Raw genomic sequence first — 19341 nt, forward strand, 5'->3', positions numbered from 1 at the left:
CTAGATAAGACAGCCCAGCACCCTGTCCAGTCAAATCTTGAAGGTGTCCAACGTGGCCGAGTCAACCCCTTCCCTGGGGAGATTATTCCAATGGTGACTGTCCTCAGTGTGAAAAATTTCCCTCTGGCGTCCAGTCGGAATCTCCCCAAGAGCAACCTGTGTCCATTCCCCCTTGCCCTCTCCATGTGACTCCGTGTAAAAAGGGAGTCTCCATCTTGTCTGTAGCCACCCCTTAAGTACTGGTACATGGGGATGAGATCCCCTCTGAGCCTCCTTTTCTCAAGGCTGAACAACCCCAGCTCTCCCAGCCTACCCTCGTATGGCAGCTTCCCAGTCCTCTGATCATCCTGGTGGCCCTTCTCTGGACCCCTTCCAGCCTGGCCACATCCTTTTTGTATAGCGGGGACCAGAACTGTACACAGTACTCCAGGTGTGGCCTGACCAGCACTGAGTAGAGCGGGATGATGACCTCTTTATCTGTGCTGGCGATGCCCTTTTTGATGCAACCCAGCATCCTGTTGGCCTTCTTGGCCGCAGCAGCCACTGTTGGCTCATGTTGAGCTTCCTGTCCACCAGGACCCCCAGGTCCCTTTCCACAGAGCTGCTCTCCAGCCAGGTGGATCCCAGTCTGTGCTGCACTCCTGGATTATGTTTTCCCAGTTAAATAAAGGGCTAGTCTTTCTTCAATACAAAATTACAAATTCAAAGCAAATTAAAGTTCTGTTAACTATCAATTCCATTAAACCAGGACAAGAGGTTAATTGATTAACAAAACTGAAGTAATAAAATGACATTTCAGTGATGCTGGCTCTTGAAGGCTGAAGTTTTCAAAACTCAGATAGAAAGAACAAGCTTCCCCCCGCACTGGGGCTGGTCAGGCTCACTAATGACAACAGCGCCCTGGCAAGGACACTGTAATGCTATTTAAAAAACATGTAAGGAATTACTGCGGAATTCCCCACACTACCACTATCTCAACACTTATAAAGCACTTTAGTGATCAGTAAGGCCTCTTTCAGTAGCTGAAATAACTTCCAGAAGCTTGGGCTTGGATCCTCCAATTAAAAAAAAAAAAAAGATGAAAATTAAAACACCCAAAACTTGTGACTTTTTTGGTCATGCAAGGCTTGCGTGTGTGGCACCACAGCTTTAGTGCCAGGCAGTCAACCTCCAGCACTTGGGCCAGCTGGCTTTGGCAGGGGGTATTTAAAGCCTTAAGCAGTGTCGCAGGCTGCTAGCTGAAGCGAAGGCTTCCCCGTTCCCTGGCTCTTTTTCCCACTGAGCAAAACACCACCTACTTCTCCAAACGCTTTTGCTGGTCAACAGCCACATCCACAGGAGCTGAGTAAAGCAAGGGCTGAAAAAAGCAGTTTAATGTCTTGGGCTGAGTCCTCCTTCTTCCAGCTTTGCCCAGGATGTTGAAATGTAAATTTGTCAGTATAAATGAGCAACTAAAAAGAAAACCGGTGTGCGTTAGCTTCTAGCTGGAATTGAGGAGGCGGCCAGTCAGGCACTGATACATGTTTCTACCATCTGCTTCATGTAGTGAAACATTTGCAGTTTTTAAAGACTTCACACCCATATGTGTGAGAAACAGTAGCCTGGTACACTGAAAAGATTTAACTACCAAAACAGAATGAACCTTTGTTTTGAAGATGGATGGAAGCATATTCATATTGAAAATCCACAGCAAGAGATCTAGCTACTGCAAGAGGAAACAGGTTAATGCTGTATAATAAAATAGGCTTTAAAGCCCCTCTGTAGATTCAGGGAACAGACAAGTGCCTTTAAGAGAGTACTTACTAAAACTTTTTTTTAAACTCTACCGTTGAAAAATATGATGCAGTATGATTTGCATCTGCAGTCATTGTTTCTACAACCAGCAGATTCAGCTACTAAACAGCAGGAAAAGGTTAATTCTTTATCCAGCTCTAGATTTCCAGTCTCTACTTTCTGTCCCAGCCACAGGCATCCAGGAATTCAGATTTGATCCAGGCCCCTCAGGTACCAAGTTACTCTGCCCTGCCTTTGTATTTGCTTCAGGCAGCACCAGAACCCAGCTGGCCTCTTTCACAGCGCAGAAGCCAACTTAGAACCATTCCCACAAATCTAACACGCCCTCACGGTTGTTGCTGGCCGCCTGGGACCGCGCGCGGCTTGGGCTGGGACACACATGCTCTCACCACTGCCGTAAAGCAACTGAAGCTGCATCCGCCCGTTATCTTCTTGGCTACAAGACACAAAACACAGCACAGGAGAAGTTTACATTGAGAAACGGCCTCGAGAATTGCTAGTGAGAACACAGAGGGGGGTATGATGAGAGCAGGCTGGCTAAAAGAACTCATAACCACTTCCAGTGCAGGAAGGCATCACAGTCACCCTCACCCCAAAGCCCCCAGCCGCTCCCTCATGCTGTCAAAAAACTCCGCTATGAAACTTTTTTAAAGCCTCATTTAATAAAAGGTTTTTTAGATATATAGATGATATTAAGTAAATAAGTTACATAGTACATTACAATCACATCAGCAAGATTTCCTTTAGTGTATTAATATTTTATAAAAAAGCACACAAAAAATAAATTCAGTCCAGTCTATCACAACTGTACAGCAACAGGTAAATATATTTATATATGTACATTTTAAACATGTAACAGTCTTAAAAGGTGCCCTAGGCAGCAAACACACAAAAGGAAGTGTCTGCTCACTTGTTAAAATAAAAGTAATATACTTTACTATAAAGCATTTATACAGTAATTACAAAGGCCGACTGCTCCTGTACAGTACACCAAGGCTTCGACTACAAATTTGGAAACAGAACGTAAAAAGAACGAACACAAAAAAGTTTATATCAAATCTGAACTACGAGGGGGGGAAAAAAATGGATGAGGAGAAGCTGCAGGAAACTGGTTTTTAAAATATACATTTCTATAAAAATATACGTTGTCTTCTATTCTGGAGAAGTTAAGGGTTTTTTTTTTTTTTCAAGGCTCAGCTGTCAGTGGAATCCTAGTCTTGGAAAGAAAAGTCCTACGACAGCTGGGGATTCAAAGTGTGTGTCTTCCTAACATTTGACACAGGAGAGAATGAGCAAGTAAAGCAGCTGAACCCAAGTGACGAGTTTACATAGAAACTCACCCCCGCAAAAATCAAACCTGGTTTGTAGACACTGCTTCTCTGTCTCCTTAAAGCTTTATGAACTTTCAGACATACACCAGAAGATAAAACAGGGAGAAAGTTTGTGTGGGAAAATGTGGTTTAGAGTAAGGTTTCTGGCAGAGGTAATCATTGGACTAAAAGTGCCACTGTAGGAAAGCAGACAAGACTTTATGGCCACAGCCCTCCCTACTCCCATCTATCTCAAACTCGGATATGTACAGATAGGGACTTTCTAGTCCCTAGGGACTGCCTGAAAAAGAATTAAGAAATGTGTAGTTGCCCAGAGTGAGAAAGCTCACCCCTTGTGGTTTAGGAAACACTTTTTTTGATTGTTGGTTTTAATCTAAGCTTGTTGCAATGACAAAAGTGACCGAAAACCTCAGTTTGATACACCTGAGGGGTTTTTAGCTCATTTGGACTTCACGTTACATCTCTAGTATGGGATTAACAGATGAGTTACCTTTAAGCTTTAGAGTTTCTATCTTTGCCCTGCCTTTAACCACTGTATTCCTACCTGGTCCTAGCTAGCAAAATCCCAAGGTCCTGCTCAGTCAATTGAAATTCTGTAGGCCTTCAGCTTACAGAGTTGAGTTCTCTCAGATAGCATTACCTCTATCAGTAAATGGAAAAAAACAGCAAATAAATTAAAATGCAGAGTAGTTGTTCTTGCAGCTAGACTGCAAAACACCCGTAGCTGTATCAGATATGCTTCACAAGTGCATGCATGTATCTAGTAACTATATACACACAGAGCCTTACAAAGCTGAGATGCTACCCCACGCAGACTGCAAACCCGAAAGACTGAATCCAGCCGTAAAGGACAGACAATGCAGGCAGAAGGGCAGAAGTACGCAGTGAGGGCAAAAATGTGATCGACTGCTGCACCTCCACAACGCCCAACGCTGGCATCAAGACTCAAATCAGTAATGGTTTTGAAACACAGCCACCTGCCTACTGGGTACGTGACCGCCTGGAGCCCGATCTCATGCTGTGAAAGGCAAGTTTATTAGCACACATTCACAGAACTGCAGTCTTTAAATGTTGTATTTGTTCCCACAGAAGACAGCTGAAGCAAAGAGATGCCTTGTTCAAACTCAGTGACTGAGCACCTACTGGCGTTTTTCTAAATTAACAGAAAACCCTTATGCTAATTGGGGATCTGTAAATAGGCCTTTAAATGATGGTAAACAATGAACATAAGGTTTTAAAACAGACAAAGCAACAGAAAGTAGAGAAGAATCTTTTTTTTTTAAAATAATAATTGGAACAACACAGCCTTAAATTAACACTGTGCCGCAGTAAAAAGTCACTGAAGTGATTTTTTTCACCCACTAAGAAAAGTAACAGAATTCATCCCAGAACAGACAAATTCAGCTTAAATGCTTTGTCCACAGCAAGCGGGGGCTGGTTGGTTTGTTTTATTAAAACAATCCTCTGCCAACTCTTGTTAGCAGGCAGGGTCTAAATCAGGTGTAGGATCAATTCTAAACCGCTACCGTAAGCGAGTGGGCAGCAGGTTTGGTTTTACTCGTTTGTTTTTAAAACAAGACACTCGGAGGAGCATTTTTACTTATTACCATGTCAGAAAAGGGGTCCTCTGGTGGCTACCAGCAATACGTAAACATGCTCAGAAACGCTTCCCATTGGATGCCACATACTTGGAACATTCACCTGATTTTGGTCAGCCATGCTAACCCACAGCTGTTAGAGATTATCCTCAGAAAAAGCCCTTTTCTGATTTTCTTCCAGTGACAGCCCTCTCTGTATCATGCCCTCCTGCTCCTGTTCTACTTCCACCACAGCAGGGTGTTGGCGGGAAACAGCTGGTACTGGATGCAGTGTGTAAGGCACACACCATTTTTGTGCAATTAAAGAAAATCTTGGATTTGTTCTTAGCAGCACACCTCAATGCCTTACCCTTGATAAAAGAAAAAACTCTCATATAATTTTCCTGAAATAGGGAGATTCCATTAAAGATCTGGTCTTTGGAAGACTAACAGTGCTTCCATTCAACCATCACTGTATCTGAAGGAAGATTAAATTGGTACTTAAAGCAATCTCATGATTTCCTCCCTGAATCTTTATACTTTATTTCACCTGACCAGTTGTTTGTCACCATTTGCTATGCCACATCTAAAACTACTTCAAGCTTGAGAACTCCTGGGGGCCATGTTTGCTCATTATCACCCAGGCATACTTCCAGACACTAAAAATACCAGAGTACACGCAGGTGACACACAGAGCAGAGGAGTAAAAGGCAGCAAAACGTCCTGATCTCCTTATGGGCAGAAAAACAGCACCTTTCAGTACAAACTTCTCTGCAGATTTGCCTTACCAGAGAACACACCGCGTTCTAGTTTAACATCCTATTTTCTAGCTGGAACGATACCCGCTGGTCCATCCTACCCCTCGCTTTTTCCTAGGCATCTGCTCCTGGCTGCTGACAAAAACAAGACCCAGAGCTAGACAAAGCTTTGGTTTGTCCCAATATGAGCAGTCTGTTTCTTCCTAAAGGATTACATACTGATCAATTTTGCACTGTTTTACCAAAGACAGTGAAAGCATTTTACTAAGACAGTTTGATTAACCTTATTTGAATTCTCAAATTTAGTGAGATCTCCTTGCCAATTAAAAAAAAAAAAACCCAAACCAAACCACACACCTTCATTTTTGCCGTATTTCCCAACGTGTGCCAGTCCCACCTCTACCTCCGTTTCTTTGTTATGTGTTTCTAGGCCTTCCCAGTCTCTGTTAAGTAACCGTACACCGTTACGCTGCTGCAACACTAGTACTCCTGGCAAACGCATTCATTACAACAGTATAACAATTTCTACATTACTTGAAATCCTTTTTAGATAATACTCACAATCCCTGCTTGTTTCTGAACTGTTGCCCTGCCCTGCAGTTCTGAAGATCTGGAAACTATTGATAACTTCCCAGAAACACACTTCAGAACTTTAATTGCATCATTGCTTTTTACTGGAATTGATCCCAGTACTACACAAGTGGGCCATGTGGTCCAGCTGTTTCACCTACTGCCTGTCCTGGCACAGTCTCCTAAAGCTTTCGTTCTCTCCAAGGGCCCTAGGATAATGGTAGACAAGCACTTTCTCCAATTTACAAAAGAAAAAAAGATAACAGATCAACACTGAAACTCTTAGTAGGAAGACTAATTTGCTTCAACTTCTTAAAGATTAGTAGCTTTTAGTTCTTTGCAGTTTTTGAATTATTTTAACAGTTCGTGACATGCCATCTGCTTCCACAGCCTTGTTAGTCAACAAGACCTGTGCCTGTAGTGACATGGAACAGTTATCCAAATGCTGAAAGGAAGCCTAATTTTGTTAGGAATTAAAAAAATAGAACTTTGGCAGAAAATTGAATTCTTAAAGGCAAAAGTGTCAACACTGAAAAAAGTGCAGTCCTTAACAATACTCCTGCTTATTTTCTAAGAGTAGTAACTTTTTCTGCTATTAAGATAAAGGATTCTATCCAAAGGCATATATATGTCAAAGCAAATGTGGTACAACACCCAGCCTCCCAGACTTAGAGCGAAGCAATCATGGTTGCACAGAACCATGGGGCAGGAAGAGACTGCCATATGCACGCTGGAGCTAGAGCCACTTTCCATAGTTAACCTGGAATTTAGCAGCTTGAAGGGTCAAGATTTTTTAAAAAAAAAAAAAAAAGAGATCAGCCAGTCAGGAACACACTGTAGTTCAGGTGCAACGACCCCCCCCTTGGATCCCTGCTTGGGAACACGGGAGCCATCGTCTCCTTTGGCATTGCAGCACTGAAGCAGCGCACGCAGTGCCAGCACCCAGAAAGCTGAGGGTCAGCACTGGTGCTTCCGAGCATGGGCTGGAAGGAGGGAGCTGGGCAGCCAGGGTACAGGGCTGGGACCAGCCAGCCATAAAGCACAAGGAAGTGATCCAATTCTTTGCATCTTTATGAAATAATGATAAACATGAGCTACAAAGATGTACAGAACAATCCTGTGCAAATCGACCATCTATGTCACCTGGACCACTTTACCACACAGCTCTCTCTCACCAGCAGGCTTTTGGTGGCTAGACTTTTTGGGCTATTAGCACGTGTCAGTTCTGAAGGAAGAGTCAGCCTTTCAGCAAAGGGCAAGGCTCGCGGCAGGACAACGCAGCAGGCAGGGCTGTCCAGCCGCTGGTATGGAAATAAGTGACAAGCTCCTCCTGCACATGCGCACTGTCTGACAGTGCCCCACCATACAAGCTCTCGATGGCAATTTCAAAGAATAAATGAGGGCTGCCGCAAGAAAGAAACGGATGTGTTTAGAGGTAAGCGCCATTCACAGAGGGATTTAAGGAGGCTGCTGGAGATGAGAGTCCATTCCTCTCATCTCTGAGGTGCACACAATCCAGCGCACGAGGTGGTCTTGGTTCATTTTCACTAAACAAACGTGATCCCATTTATGCAAAGCCAAAACCAGCAGTTTTCATTTCAAATTGCACTTGTGAAGCCCAGACTACTTTCCATTAAGTTAATCAAAGGCAGACTATTTTGTTTTCCAAGATGAGACAATCCACAAGGCCTGTGGCTACTCTAATCCCACAGGATGTTTTTATATCCATTGCTGCATTCTTAATGGCATAAAACAAACCAGCTAAGGCTTCCTTTTGAAAAATAAAGCTTCCTCTCAAAAGGGAGAGTCTTGCTCATCCCACTTTTCATTTTTGTGAAGCAGAGGAAAAATGTTCACACCATCTTTCCACAAAACCTCTTGACTGCCTGAATAGACGCTCAGAAATAAAGGGAGGAAAGCGTAATAGGAAGGAGAACTTGCTGAGAAAAGAAACATTTAGAAATCACCAGTGTCACAGTAACTGGATACACTTATCTCAGAGCAGAGCACCGTTTTCTTGCTCCAGTCTGGAAACCTTTATATCCAAGAGTCCTGTTATCATGATTCCTGACAAGCACAAAAAGAAAGGTCTGACTGACCCAAGAGAGAACTTACTTCCACTGCAGGTGACACTGTTCTATTGTGTACCTCAGGTATAAATAGAATAGAAGTCTTATTTGTTTAAAAAAAAAAAAATCCAATTTGAAACAAAACTTTTAATCCACCATTCCGGCTTGGTCAGTACTGGCAAGGTGATGTGGAACATGTGGTGTGAGGAAATGGCAGCACTGAAACTGAGACCTGATGGTTCAGGTAAGAAAAGTGCAAGCAAAAAAAGTGAGACCACCATGAGGGAGGTTGGGTCCAGCCTTGCTACTCCCTCCACTTCTGGTCTGCTGCTATATTTCTCCATCTTCATCTGAGCTCACACTGCTGCTTCCACTGGTGCTGCTCCCGCTCTCGCTGCTCTCTTCCTGCCGGGCCTGGCTGTGGGCTGCTGCTGCTGCTGCCACTGCTGCTGCCTCCTCTCTCTCTTGCTGCTTCAGTGCAGCCGCCTTCTTTTCCTGCTCCGCGTGGCTTTTCATGTGAGCACTGCGGCTCTTCACCTTGTAAAACACCCTGAAGAAGCACACATGTACATTAGCACTGGTCTCTCTTACAGCCTCCTTCATTAATTCTCCTAAAGAGCTTCTGCTGCTCCCGCCTCAGGTCTGTGAGCTTTGGCACAGGAACTCACATTGCTATAGATGCTCTATTGCAATGCCAAACACCACTTCTGACTCAGCGTGTGCCACCACTAGGTGAAGAAGAGGTTGCAGGAAATCCTGAGCACCCTCACACCATTCACTTCATTTATTAATACAGCCATTTCATCTTATCTCTCATTCAGCTCTTAGATTTTCTAAATTTAGAGGGGCAGTGTTACTATCTGAGATACACACATGCTGCTTAACACAGCAGGGCCCTGGTGTTCAGGCATTCCCCTCCATGCTGCAAAAATTCAATAAACACAGAGGCGAACAACAGCCAAATGCCACTCCTGAGCCTTGTCCACAGAGCTAGAAACGCTTAAGCTATTTCCTCCTGAGAAACACTTGAGCTATTTCCTCCTAACTTTGCACTTCTATGATCTATTCCTCCATCTCTTGCCATTAACTGTTTGGATTTGGCACCAAATGTCAGAAGTTTAGACCCCATTAAGAATCCTTGCCTGCTTCTCCCTTGTCAGAGGCCAGGACCAAATCCCTGGGCCTAACTTAACACAGCACAGCCCTTTCCAGTGCCACATGCTCCCGAGGCCACAGGGACAGGGCACCTTGGCAGCACCTGCTAAGTCCCAGCCATGGCAGGAATCTGTCAACACCCCTGGTGATGTAACGAGACATAGATTGCATTTTCTTGCCATCTCCTAGCTTGGTGCCTTGTATTTCTCTACCACTGTTCCTAAGTAAGCCTATACCATGTTCTTAAGATGTGAACTACCAAATACATAGAAATTACTTGTTACAAAAACATAGGCATTACAGAGGGGCAATACAGCAGCTGTTTGTAAGAGCAGCTTATCACCAAATACTGCACACAGTTGAAATGCAGGTGGTGTCCCACTCCATTCAAGGAAAAACAGTCAGCAGCAGGTAATTATCCAAATAGTAGTATCTTAATACCAGTGTATGTAAAAGCCCCTAATCTGCAATTACCTTGCAACCCCCCTAAAATAGTGGGGTAATAAGTCATTAAAATTATTGCCAGTGTCTCTGGCCTAAACAGAAGGAAAGCTCATTTGAGGATAAGCTTCCACAGGAGATGCCCTGCTGCAATGCTGTGACTATTGCTGGAAGCAGAGTTGCTCTTACCTGCCACATTTTTTACATGGAAATGTGTTTTCTGTGTTCTGAGTTTTACTGGTAGCATCTGATTTTATCTTTTGTTTCCGCTTCCTCCTCTGCACTGGAGCAGTAATTGGCTTTCGAGGCTTCACTGTTGTCTCCCTTGGCTTCCTTCCAATTCTGCCTGTGACAGTTGCCTCCTGACTCCTCATATTGGCATCATTAGCCTTTGGAGAGAGGGAAACAGTTAAGGCAGACTGAAACTTAAACCCACCATCTGAAGTAAAACAATAGTTGAGCTCCTGGGCTTCGTTTATTCAAACCAAGATTTTATTTAACAAAAAACTCTTCAGGATATTTTCAGGACATTTCTCATCATGGTCCTATGTGTGCACCAACCACAATGAATTATACTAGTTTTTTTTCCCTTACTCATCCCAGTTCTCCCACGACAGCACACAGTCTTGTTATTAGTAATACTCTAAGCTACCTCAGCCCCATCTCTTGCTCTAAGATAAAATTAGAGGTGGAAACCTTTTACATCTCGAACTGTCCACCTGGTAATTTCTAAACTAGTTGCAGAGTGAAGGTGGCATAAAAAGCACAACATGCACAACGCAGCACTTACTGTTACACCATCTTGTAGTGTCTGTTCATTTTTGAGAGGAACTGTGCTCTTTCTGTTATCTAACCCTTCCTCTGCCTCCTCTTCTTCCTCCTCTTCCTCCTCCTCCACATGCCCCTGTTCTTCACTGTAAGTGTCCCTTCTGAGAGGAAGAACACGTGCAAACCTATGGGAACTCTTCACCAGAAGATAAAGGAACTGTTAATTTTGGGGTCTGTAAGTAAATGCCATTATGTGCCACAGGACACAAGTTTGTGAGTCTGGACTCCTCCACAATGACCAGCTCGTTACTACTTTTGATTTTACCAGCAAATGAGACAACAGACATCACATCACAGCCTGAAAGAGGTGAGGGAAATTTAGGAAGTTACCTTGATGTCAACTTCAGCTTCATCTTTCATAGACTTCTCATTAGCACCATCAATGTCCCCAAAGATTAAGGTCCCATTCCGACCAATTTTCACCTGTTTTTTGTACGTGTAGTAGAATTCCACACACTGAGCCACTGTTTTGGTTTTTATCTGGTGTTTAAAAAACAGAAAAGTCCAATGGATTACATGATTTTAAGAAGGCTTATGATTAATTACTAAAGGTGCAATAAATACACTTTGTATTTTTCTTTCTCCAGTAGTCTCCATTCCACCACAACTGCTGTTAAAGCCTTCTTTTCTGCGTCATATTCTCCCGTACGCCCCAATCCACAGCCCATCCCCTATTGCCACTGTTATTCATTGAGAACTACGGGATCAACTTTCCAGAGAAAAGCTGGTCAGTGTAAAGGCAACAGAACCTGGCTCTTTGTAAGCTTAATGCACCTCTCAGCCTCCGAAACATTCCAGCTAAGCTGTCAGGCTTGAGAGCAGCCTTTCAGTTTTAGGGGGGGAGCTTTATTTTCCAGCAGCACTTCAGAGAAGACCAGACCAGAATACCGATCCAAAAATGGAAAAGAAGGTTTGCAGCCCTTTCCCATTTTGGCCACATGCATTTCATACACATATGGTGGGAGACAATTATCAGTACAGACCTGTGACATTCTACATACTTTCTATCAGGGATTTTTTTTCTGGAAGTTTTGGCATATATTCTTAGCCTCTGGGATTTTGCAACTGAAATGCCTTTTGGGAATTTATTCTGGAAATATGCATGCAGCTCCTGGTTCTGCAGTCTCCTTCAATGATTTTGCCCCTGCTAAAGTGTCACACCTCACTAAAATAGATGGGAATGATAATTTTTACTACAATTGTCGCAGAAAACTGGAGAGATCCTAAAGGATGCATCATTCATGTATCCTTCTTTGGTCTTTTTCATCCGCAGCAAGGATGTGTTTTTATTTAGTTTTATAAGCAAGCCATTTAAGCCGTACTGGAACATTTCCAGTGCTCTATAAATATGCCCTGTAGAAGTGATATCTGCAGTGTGGACTAATGGAAGTAAGGTTGTGAGTACAAGAGTTAAATAAGCAACAACAGCAAAACAAACACTATTGTTCTAGCTCTCTAGCAAGGTTTTATGCTGTACTGGATGCTAAAAATGAAATCTTTTGAGTGCAGGACTTCATGTTCAATACTGAGGTTTCAGAAAAATCAAGATTGAACTCCCTGTATTACATACTCAAGCATGTAAGAATATATCATTGCTGTCATTAGAAAAAAGTAACTTACAAGCTTTTGGACCAAGAAAAAGTCTTTCTTGTAGATTGCAATGCCTTTGTTGAAAAGTTTTTTTTCAGCAACTTTCCACTTGTCTGATCCTGTAGAAAAGAAAAGTTGTAACCAAAACCCTTGTAATTGCAAATGTTTACGCTTCTACATACTTTTTCTTCGTGTTCACCTTAAATAAGACCAATACACACACGCAAAGGTGGAGTCTCTCATTACACCTAATCCACTGTAACTACAGAGTGCTGTTATATCCTCCTCTCCCACTCCACTTCAGCCCTCCTCTCATCACTTCCTTTGTGTTACACCTAGTACTAATCACCACAGGTTAACTCAGTTCAGCTTGCAAAAACCAGCCAATTGGATGAACTAAGATGTTTTCCAACAAAACAGCAAGGTGAATAGACACACTTTGTGGTTGTCCACTCATTAGATTTCATACAGGGGAAATGATGGGGCAGGAGAACAGGATCTCTTTCAGCAGCATTCCACTGTACTTGAAGATTTATTACATCTCAAATATTCCTACTATCCTGGCACCCTTGCATCTAATAATAAACACATTTTGGAATTGCCTCCTGACTTATAGATATTACTCAAGTAATCTTTCCCAACCGTTATAGTAGGAGCGTGTAATAATGAAGAAATGTCATTTCTATGCTCTGTGGCACCAGCTATCAGATTGTCTCTACCACCTTACATCAGGTCTTTCAGGTGGCTAGGGTCACTCTGGGTCACTGAAGTTAGTGTCATAGGGCTGACTATTTTCTAATTATGTCAAGTCTACAAAGGCAGTTTATGCCAGTTAAATTTTGCAGAAACATTGACAGGCATCAATAGTCAGCCGAGCTTTCTTTAGCAAGCTTGAAAACTCTTCCCATAAAACCCCCTCTTAACTCCACCCTGGAAATCCCTGTGAAAGAGGCTGTGGTTCTGAGGTTACCACAGCCTTTCTTGTATGTACAAGCTATCTTTCTGCACTCTCTGTGACTTAGTGTAAGGGATCACATTCCCTTTTCCCCATGAAGGAAATCAGAACACACACGTACACATGTTCTGAGAGATGCAGTGCTGTTTTCATTATAAGTGTCATAATTCACATAGGCAAAATTCCTGGCAAGGCATCATTTGATTTACCAGAGAAAAGAGTGGTCTTCTAATCTTATGTAATGCTACAAAGTTCCCCAAGAGAGTAGAAAAGAATAGAAAAATTCCTTTACGATAGACCGGCAGCACAGAGTTATTCCAATTAACAAACCTGTGTAGTGATAATCTGCCAAAGGGTGGGTAGGCAATCGTACTGGCCTCTGCAACAGCAGTTTGGTCAAAGCTCCCTAGGATAAACACAAATAAAGCAATTTAAATTAATGTTTGGGGTATTTAAAACAAACATCGGGCAATTGTTAACGCTCTCCTTTCTGGCAAGCTAACGGAAAAGAATCATAGCACAGTTTAACATTTGGGACAAATTTAAAATCACACTCTTGACTATCTACTGAGTCTTGGGTACCACAGGCAAGCAGTAAGCTCACAGCACCTCTTCATGTCTCTCTGAACTGACACTTTCCAATACTACCACCATGGTATTGGGAGAGAGTGAATTCCATATACAAGAGACCATGCAGCAGTTTCCTCTCATCTACTGAAGGCCTAAGTTACATGCTCATATCCAAAAACATTGCCCTAAATGGTATCTGTCTTAAGCATCGAAGTCATTGTGATCTTATCTCACTTAACTAAGTGATATTGCAAAATAAAACAGAGCAGTCATGTGACTGAGATTCCACACAAAAAACACCCTCTCAAGCTGGTTTTTACTTTGCATTTAAACTGGAAGTGCTTTCAGAGTTAGCAGAAGGAGAGAATGGAGTCATGCTTCCATTAGCAGTTTAAACCACTTTAACAGTGAGCTCCTGCTGCCGGGGCAGCCCTGCTCCTCCCTAATGCCAGCAACAGCATTCACAATAGCGGGCTGGTTCTGGGAGCTTATTTAGAAGCCAAACACACACATGCAATAATTACTTTTTTTTTCCCCCCCTTCTCCAGTGCAGGTCAATACAGCCTCATAAGTGTCAGTGCTGGCATACTACAGGGGATGAGAAACAAGCAGCCAGGCAAAATCGTGGGGTACTCCTGACCAGAGGGCTGATTTATGCCAGGTTAAGTCAATCACAGAATTGTAAAAGGATAACAATCCTGTGCTGTATGCTACGCTCTGCTCTTTGATATTACTTCCCAGAAGTGTTAAAGGGCACTTATGAAAGAATATCATGTCTTAGAATACTGATATAAAATTAGCAGTACAGCCATTCTACAGATATGCACAGAGAAGTTAAATGGATCTGCCAAAAGTAAGAGGAGCAAGACACCGCACTTCATGTCTCAGCTTCAGTCCCAGCCTCTTGTTTTTCCTTCCAACACAGTCACCTTCCCAGGAAGACAACATTTAAGGTTCGTTTAGCAGTTTCAGCTCACTCACCCTGGTAGAGTGTCAGCCTGTTTGTTATAAAGCCAAACATATCAAAGTTGGAATTATGCAAGACAGTAAGTGAGCATGGCACTGTACATCAGGCAGAACCCACTTCAGGGATATCAAAGTGACACTAAAGAGCGGAGCCAGATGCAATGGGAGGAGTTTGCAAGGCTCTCCTCTCATCAAGTGACAGGCTACCTGGCCTTCATTAACATCTTTGACCACATCAAGGTGAAAAACTGGGAAGACTCACCAGAATGCTTCCCTTTTCTTCATGTAAGAAATGCAGCGCCAGCTCCTGGTTGGTTCCAGCCCCAGGAAAAATGCTTGAACAGGCAGCAGCTAGCAGGTTTTCCACTATTTCCACAGAGATACCAAAAAAATTCAGATAAGATTAAAATGGGGTTTCCTAGAGGACTCGCATCATTAATTAGCTCTTCTGAAGCAGGGCTAGACATAAAGTAAAACTCTTCTAAACTTGAATGTCCTTGCAAATTTATCTGGGTCAAATTTGGACACAAGAACTCATTAGACCACAAGGACACACAACATTAATTCGCATGCAGCATTATTTACACATGGAGTTACTTGCAAATCTCCTCCCTCCTATAATGTCTTCCCATCTCCCCTCGCCCCAGACATTTCCTGAACCCCCCCTTATAATGCGAACTTACATTTCACAATAACTTTTTTTCTATCTCACCAGAAAGATTTCTTCCAAGCCTGCCCAATTCCTCTTCCCTTCAGGATTTATACATGCCACAACCCATGTGCACCAACAGCAGAAGCAGACACCTCCCCCAAGTCTGCCACTAGCTGCCACAACTCCTGCTTCCTCACCCTGACTTCTGTCTACTACTTTATTTTTCCAAAATACTAATATCTCTAGAACATCCCTTGAAAAATACAGAAGTTGAGTGCATGTGGTGTTCAAATATTAACAAAGACAAGGAAGCTTCACTGAACTTTGCCTGAACAGTAACAAATGGTTCCATTTCATCTCAGTTAAAAAACCTCCCCCCACCACACACAATCTGATAAACAAGTTTTACTCCTAAGACTGTTTAAGACCACCCAAACATGTCACTTGAGGAGCAGCTCTGAGAGGTTCTCAGTCATGCCTACAGTAGATACGTGGTTACCCCTACTACAGCTGTGAGAATTCAGTCCCATTTACCAGCATTCAATTTCTTACCATTCTCTTGGGTGACTCTGTTGGTTTCCAGGTCACCCCACGGCTGCCACACCAGCTCTGCTTTATGTTCATCAACCGCTGCCAGCGATCTGTCTTGGAGTGATGGAATTTCTGCTTGAAAGCGAGTTCCTACATTTATTCGCCTGCAGAAAAGGTAAGAAGTAACAGTCAGGTTCCCTTTACAATATCCAGAAAGTCTCCATCTCTGCTAAAAGCACTAATTATGAAGAAACTGAAATGCAGCAGGCTCTTGCATTTAACATGAAGAGCTTTCAGGTGTTTTAGGTTACCTTAATAAGTATGACTCAAAAGATGAGAGGCTTTACATCCATTACCAGTTTCCATTGTCTTATCAACAATGGTTGAAGTTGTATTTCAATTAGGATCTCCTAATAACTGCTCAAAGAACAGTTAGCAGCTTTCAGTTATCTCTTTTTGACAGGCTGTCACATGGACTTCTCTTATGGCAAACTTGCTCTTCATGCATAAGATAGGTGAGCTTTTTTTAGTATTAACGTTTTGCCAGCCGTAACTACAGCATCATAGCATTATTTAGTCTCCAGTAGTCCTTTTCAACCTATCTGGTCCAACTCCCCACTCAAAGCAGGATCCATCTCAGAGTTTGGTCCTTTATGATCTTGATACAACCTAGTACCTTCTAGAAACTATTTCTAACTGAAACTAAAAATATAAACCAGTGAAAGCCGTATTATTAGTTCTGTATCAAAACAAAATCCCGTTATTTTAGCAACAACCCCATTCTTTTAGATTCTGAATTAGAGGATAGATTTTTCACAACACACAATCCATAGAGTACTATACTTGCTTTAAGTCAAGTGACCATCCACAGAGATTCTACTCTTACTAGCGAACAGGATCTTGTGCATAAAAATAGGTAAGAACCACCATTGAAAGACTGCTCTACCGACTTGGAGGCCTGCACGTCTACACCAATAGCGCAGCAAGCAGTGAGAGCATGAGACACAGAGGTAGCTACACAACTCAGTGTAAAATAGAAGTCCATGAACAACTTCCTAAGTAATATAGCAACTATGTACACAATTCAGAGGTCCAGAAGAGAGAGCAAAAGAAATGCCCAAAATAAGCTAGCAAAAAAGACCCATCAGAAAACCAAGATATCAGAAAACCAAGGTACTTAAGAACAGCTGCTGCTCAAGACCACTTCAAATATAATAAAAATCTATTCTGAAATGATAGCTATCTTTAATGCAAAAATATTCCTCTTCCATATGCAGTCAACTAGCACTATACTGATATCTCCTGAAATAGTAAAGGATGAAGAAATAGAAGAAATAAGACGACGAAATGAAGAAATAAGCTGGTGCGGGTTTTGGGTTTTTTTTTTTGTTGTTTTGGGTTTTTTTTGAGATAGTAGACCAGGCAGTGCCCGCAACATGATTAAACTTGAGTTGGTTCATTAGAAAAAAAGGTAAAACTCCCTGCCCAGATAAAGGCTTGCTATAATTCTCAAGTCTCGGCTTGGTTGCCCCTGCCTAGCATGACAGGATACAATTACCAGAGAAAAAACCATGATCTAGTACAATAAGGAATAGTAACAAAAACATCTGGGAAATGCCAGCCTCCAGACTCTTCTGGTCCTTTGCTGTTCTGAAGTGACACACGCATGCCTATTAGGAAAGCAAGCGTCTGGAAAAGGTGTGGGGAGGTCTTGACACAGCACATATAACCATACAAAAATGCAGAGATACTAGCAAACATTCCAACAGGATGCTTTGAAGCCCTAAAAGACTGTGGTATCAAAGGGAAGGAAGAGGGTATAATTTTCTGTTATGGAAGGGGAAGAAGGAAACACCTTCATTCCCTTTTTTTCTGCCTAATACATCACTTCAATATTGTCAGTAAGCATCTACATCATGAGTTGGGAAAGCCTGCATTCAAAACAAATGGCTGACTTTGAACACACAAAGAGATTTTACAAACTATTTATTTTGCACCTATAGAGCTACTTCCTCACACTTGAGGGGAACTGTTTACAATTCATGTGTGTATAAATGAAGAGATGCAGAAGATAACTACCCTACACACTTGTTTTGACTTCATCCACCCATTCAGCAGCAGCTCAACAGTGACAGGGTGGGATTCATACTTGGACAAGCAGAATCTGCTAGAGGCACAGGCTGATACTAACTTCCCTCCAGTGGTGGATGACAAGATGACATCCAGCATGACAGATGTAGCAGGAAAGTTTTAGACAGGCTGCCATATACTATCCGTCATCTTCCCCCAAAACTATTTCTGATATCTGTCAAAGGTAAAGCAATAGGGACATTACACACCTCACATCATAGCCATCGGCAGGGGAGAACTAAGGCAGCTGAAAAGGTCCCATCTCTTATGCCCATGGTTGTCACTGTTGCAGGATCTGCTTCTCAAAAGTAATTCAATTTCAAATGCACACTAAAAGTAGAATCTGCTTGGAAAACGAAGAACTCCAAAAAAACCCATCAAAGTTTGGTTTTGAGTGTTTTACAGGTACAAAAGTCTATTAAAACTATAAAACTATATAGTTTTCAATTTTTCCTTCACTTATCTTGATCATCTTGGACAGAAACAGCACAATCCAGACCAAAAATAAAAAGCAAGATATTTGATGCAAGATTGAGAAGACCTTGCCAAAAAACACAGCAAAACGAACGCTCTGATAAAGTCTTCCTTTCAGCACACTGTGATGGGCTGAAGAGTGATGCTAACGTGGTAGTCTTGTGCTCACTGTGATCAGTCTTGCTTAACTTACAGCGTGCAGTTTCACAGTGGAAGAAAGAGTAATGGATTCTGATCCACCCTAGAAGGGATGACTGACAACAGATAAAGAGGCTGTTCCTGCATTGGGAAATTTGGGAGATTTTGTGCCCCAAAACACAGACTCCTCCAGCCTTCCCTGTGAGAGGGAGAAAGGAAATTGGAAAAGCTAGAGGGAAAGAATGTGGGCTTGAAAGGCGATTAGAAGTTACTTTTTATCTTGAAATTAAACTTAGGATATGGCATCCCTAGGCTAGAGAAGCTTAAGAACTAGACCTTGTACCTGCAATGGCTAAATTAACCAAGATTTCCACTGCAGGATTTGACCTGAGTAATGTGATCTAATTTGGCCTGCTCTAAGCAAGGGCTTTGGACCAGATAACCTCCAGAGGTCCATTCAAGCTACATTATTCCATGATTCCTTCACTGATGAAGCCTAGATTTCAGTACAGCAAAAGCTCTTGCCTGTAAGCACTAACAGTGCTACTGGGACACCCCGGTATACAGCTGGGTGTGGAAACATCCAGAATTGAGGCTACGAATTGGGAAGGCAATTCACAGCTGATACACCACAGGTACACCTGAGGCTGGCTAGCTGACGGGTGACTTTAAGACTTTGAAACAACCGAACTGCAAAACCAGTAGGACAAAGATCTGCACCACCAGCTGCCTATTGTACTACTTCACAAGTAGAAGAATTAAGCTTCATTATCACATTTCCTATTCCCAATCTCTGCCATGAAATGATCCTT

The 19341-nt window shown here is 42.5% G+C and overlaps 1 protein-coding gene across 6 annotated transcripts in view; it reads right to left on the reverse strand.

Annotated features, from left to right (window-relative positions):
* Nucleotides 1-460: 460 nt before the first annotated feature.
* MIDEAS (mitotic deacetylase associated SANT domain protein) overlaps nucleotides 461-19341 on the reverse strand; it is a 61914-nt gene continuing 43033 nt past the window's right edge. For 4 of the 6 annotated variants that reach the window (XM_064462412.1, XM_064462409.1, XM_064462410.1 and 1 more), the window contains 8 exons: nucleotides 15809-15951; nucleotides 14867-14970; nucleotides 13399-13474; nucleotides 12144-12232; nucleotides 10854-11003; nucleotides 10492-10659; nucleotides 9885-10084; nucleotides 6836-8649 (listed from right to left, as the gene is read on the reverse strand). In XM_064462412.1, the coding sequence (XP_064318482.1) occupies nucleotides 8430-8649; nucleotides 9885-10084; nucleotides 10492-10659; nucleotides 10854-11003; nucleotides 12144-12232; nucleotides 13399-13474; nucleotides 14867-14970; nucleotides 15809-15951 (1150 nt within the window). In that variant the 3' untranslated portion in view covers nucleotides 6836-8429. Of the gene's footprint in view, nucleotides 2231-6835; nucleotides 8650-9880; nucleotides 10085-10491; nucleotides 10660-10853; nucleotides 11004-12143; nucleotides 12233-13398; nucleotides 13475-14866; nucleotides 14971-15808; nucleotides 15952-19341 lie in introns of those variants that run through there. The other 2 variants (XR_010374709.1, XM_064462413.1) reach the window with 2 other exon arrangements.

The sequence above is a fragment of the Phalacrocorax carbo genome, chromosome 10 (assembly GCF_963921805.1).
Source record: "Phalacrocorax carbo chromosome 10, bPhaCar2.1, whole genome shotgun sequence".
In the NCBI taxonomy this organism is placed as follows: domain Eukaryota; kingdom Metazoa; phylum Chordata; class Aves; order Suliformes; family Phalacrocoracidae; genus Phalacrocorax; species Phalacrocorax carbo.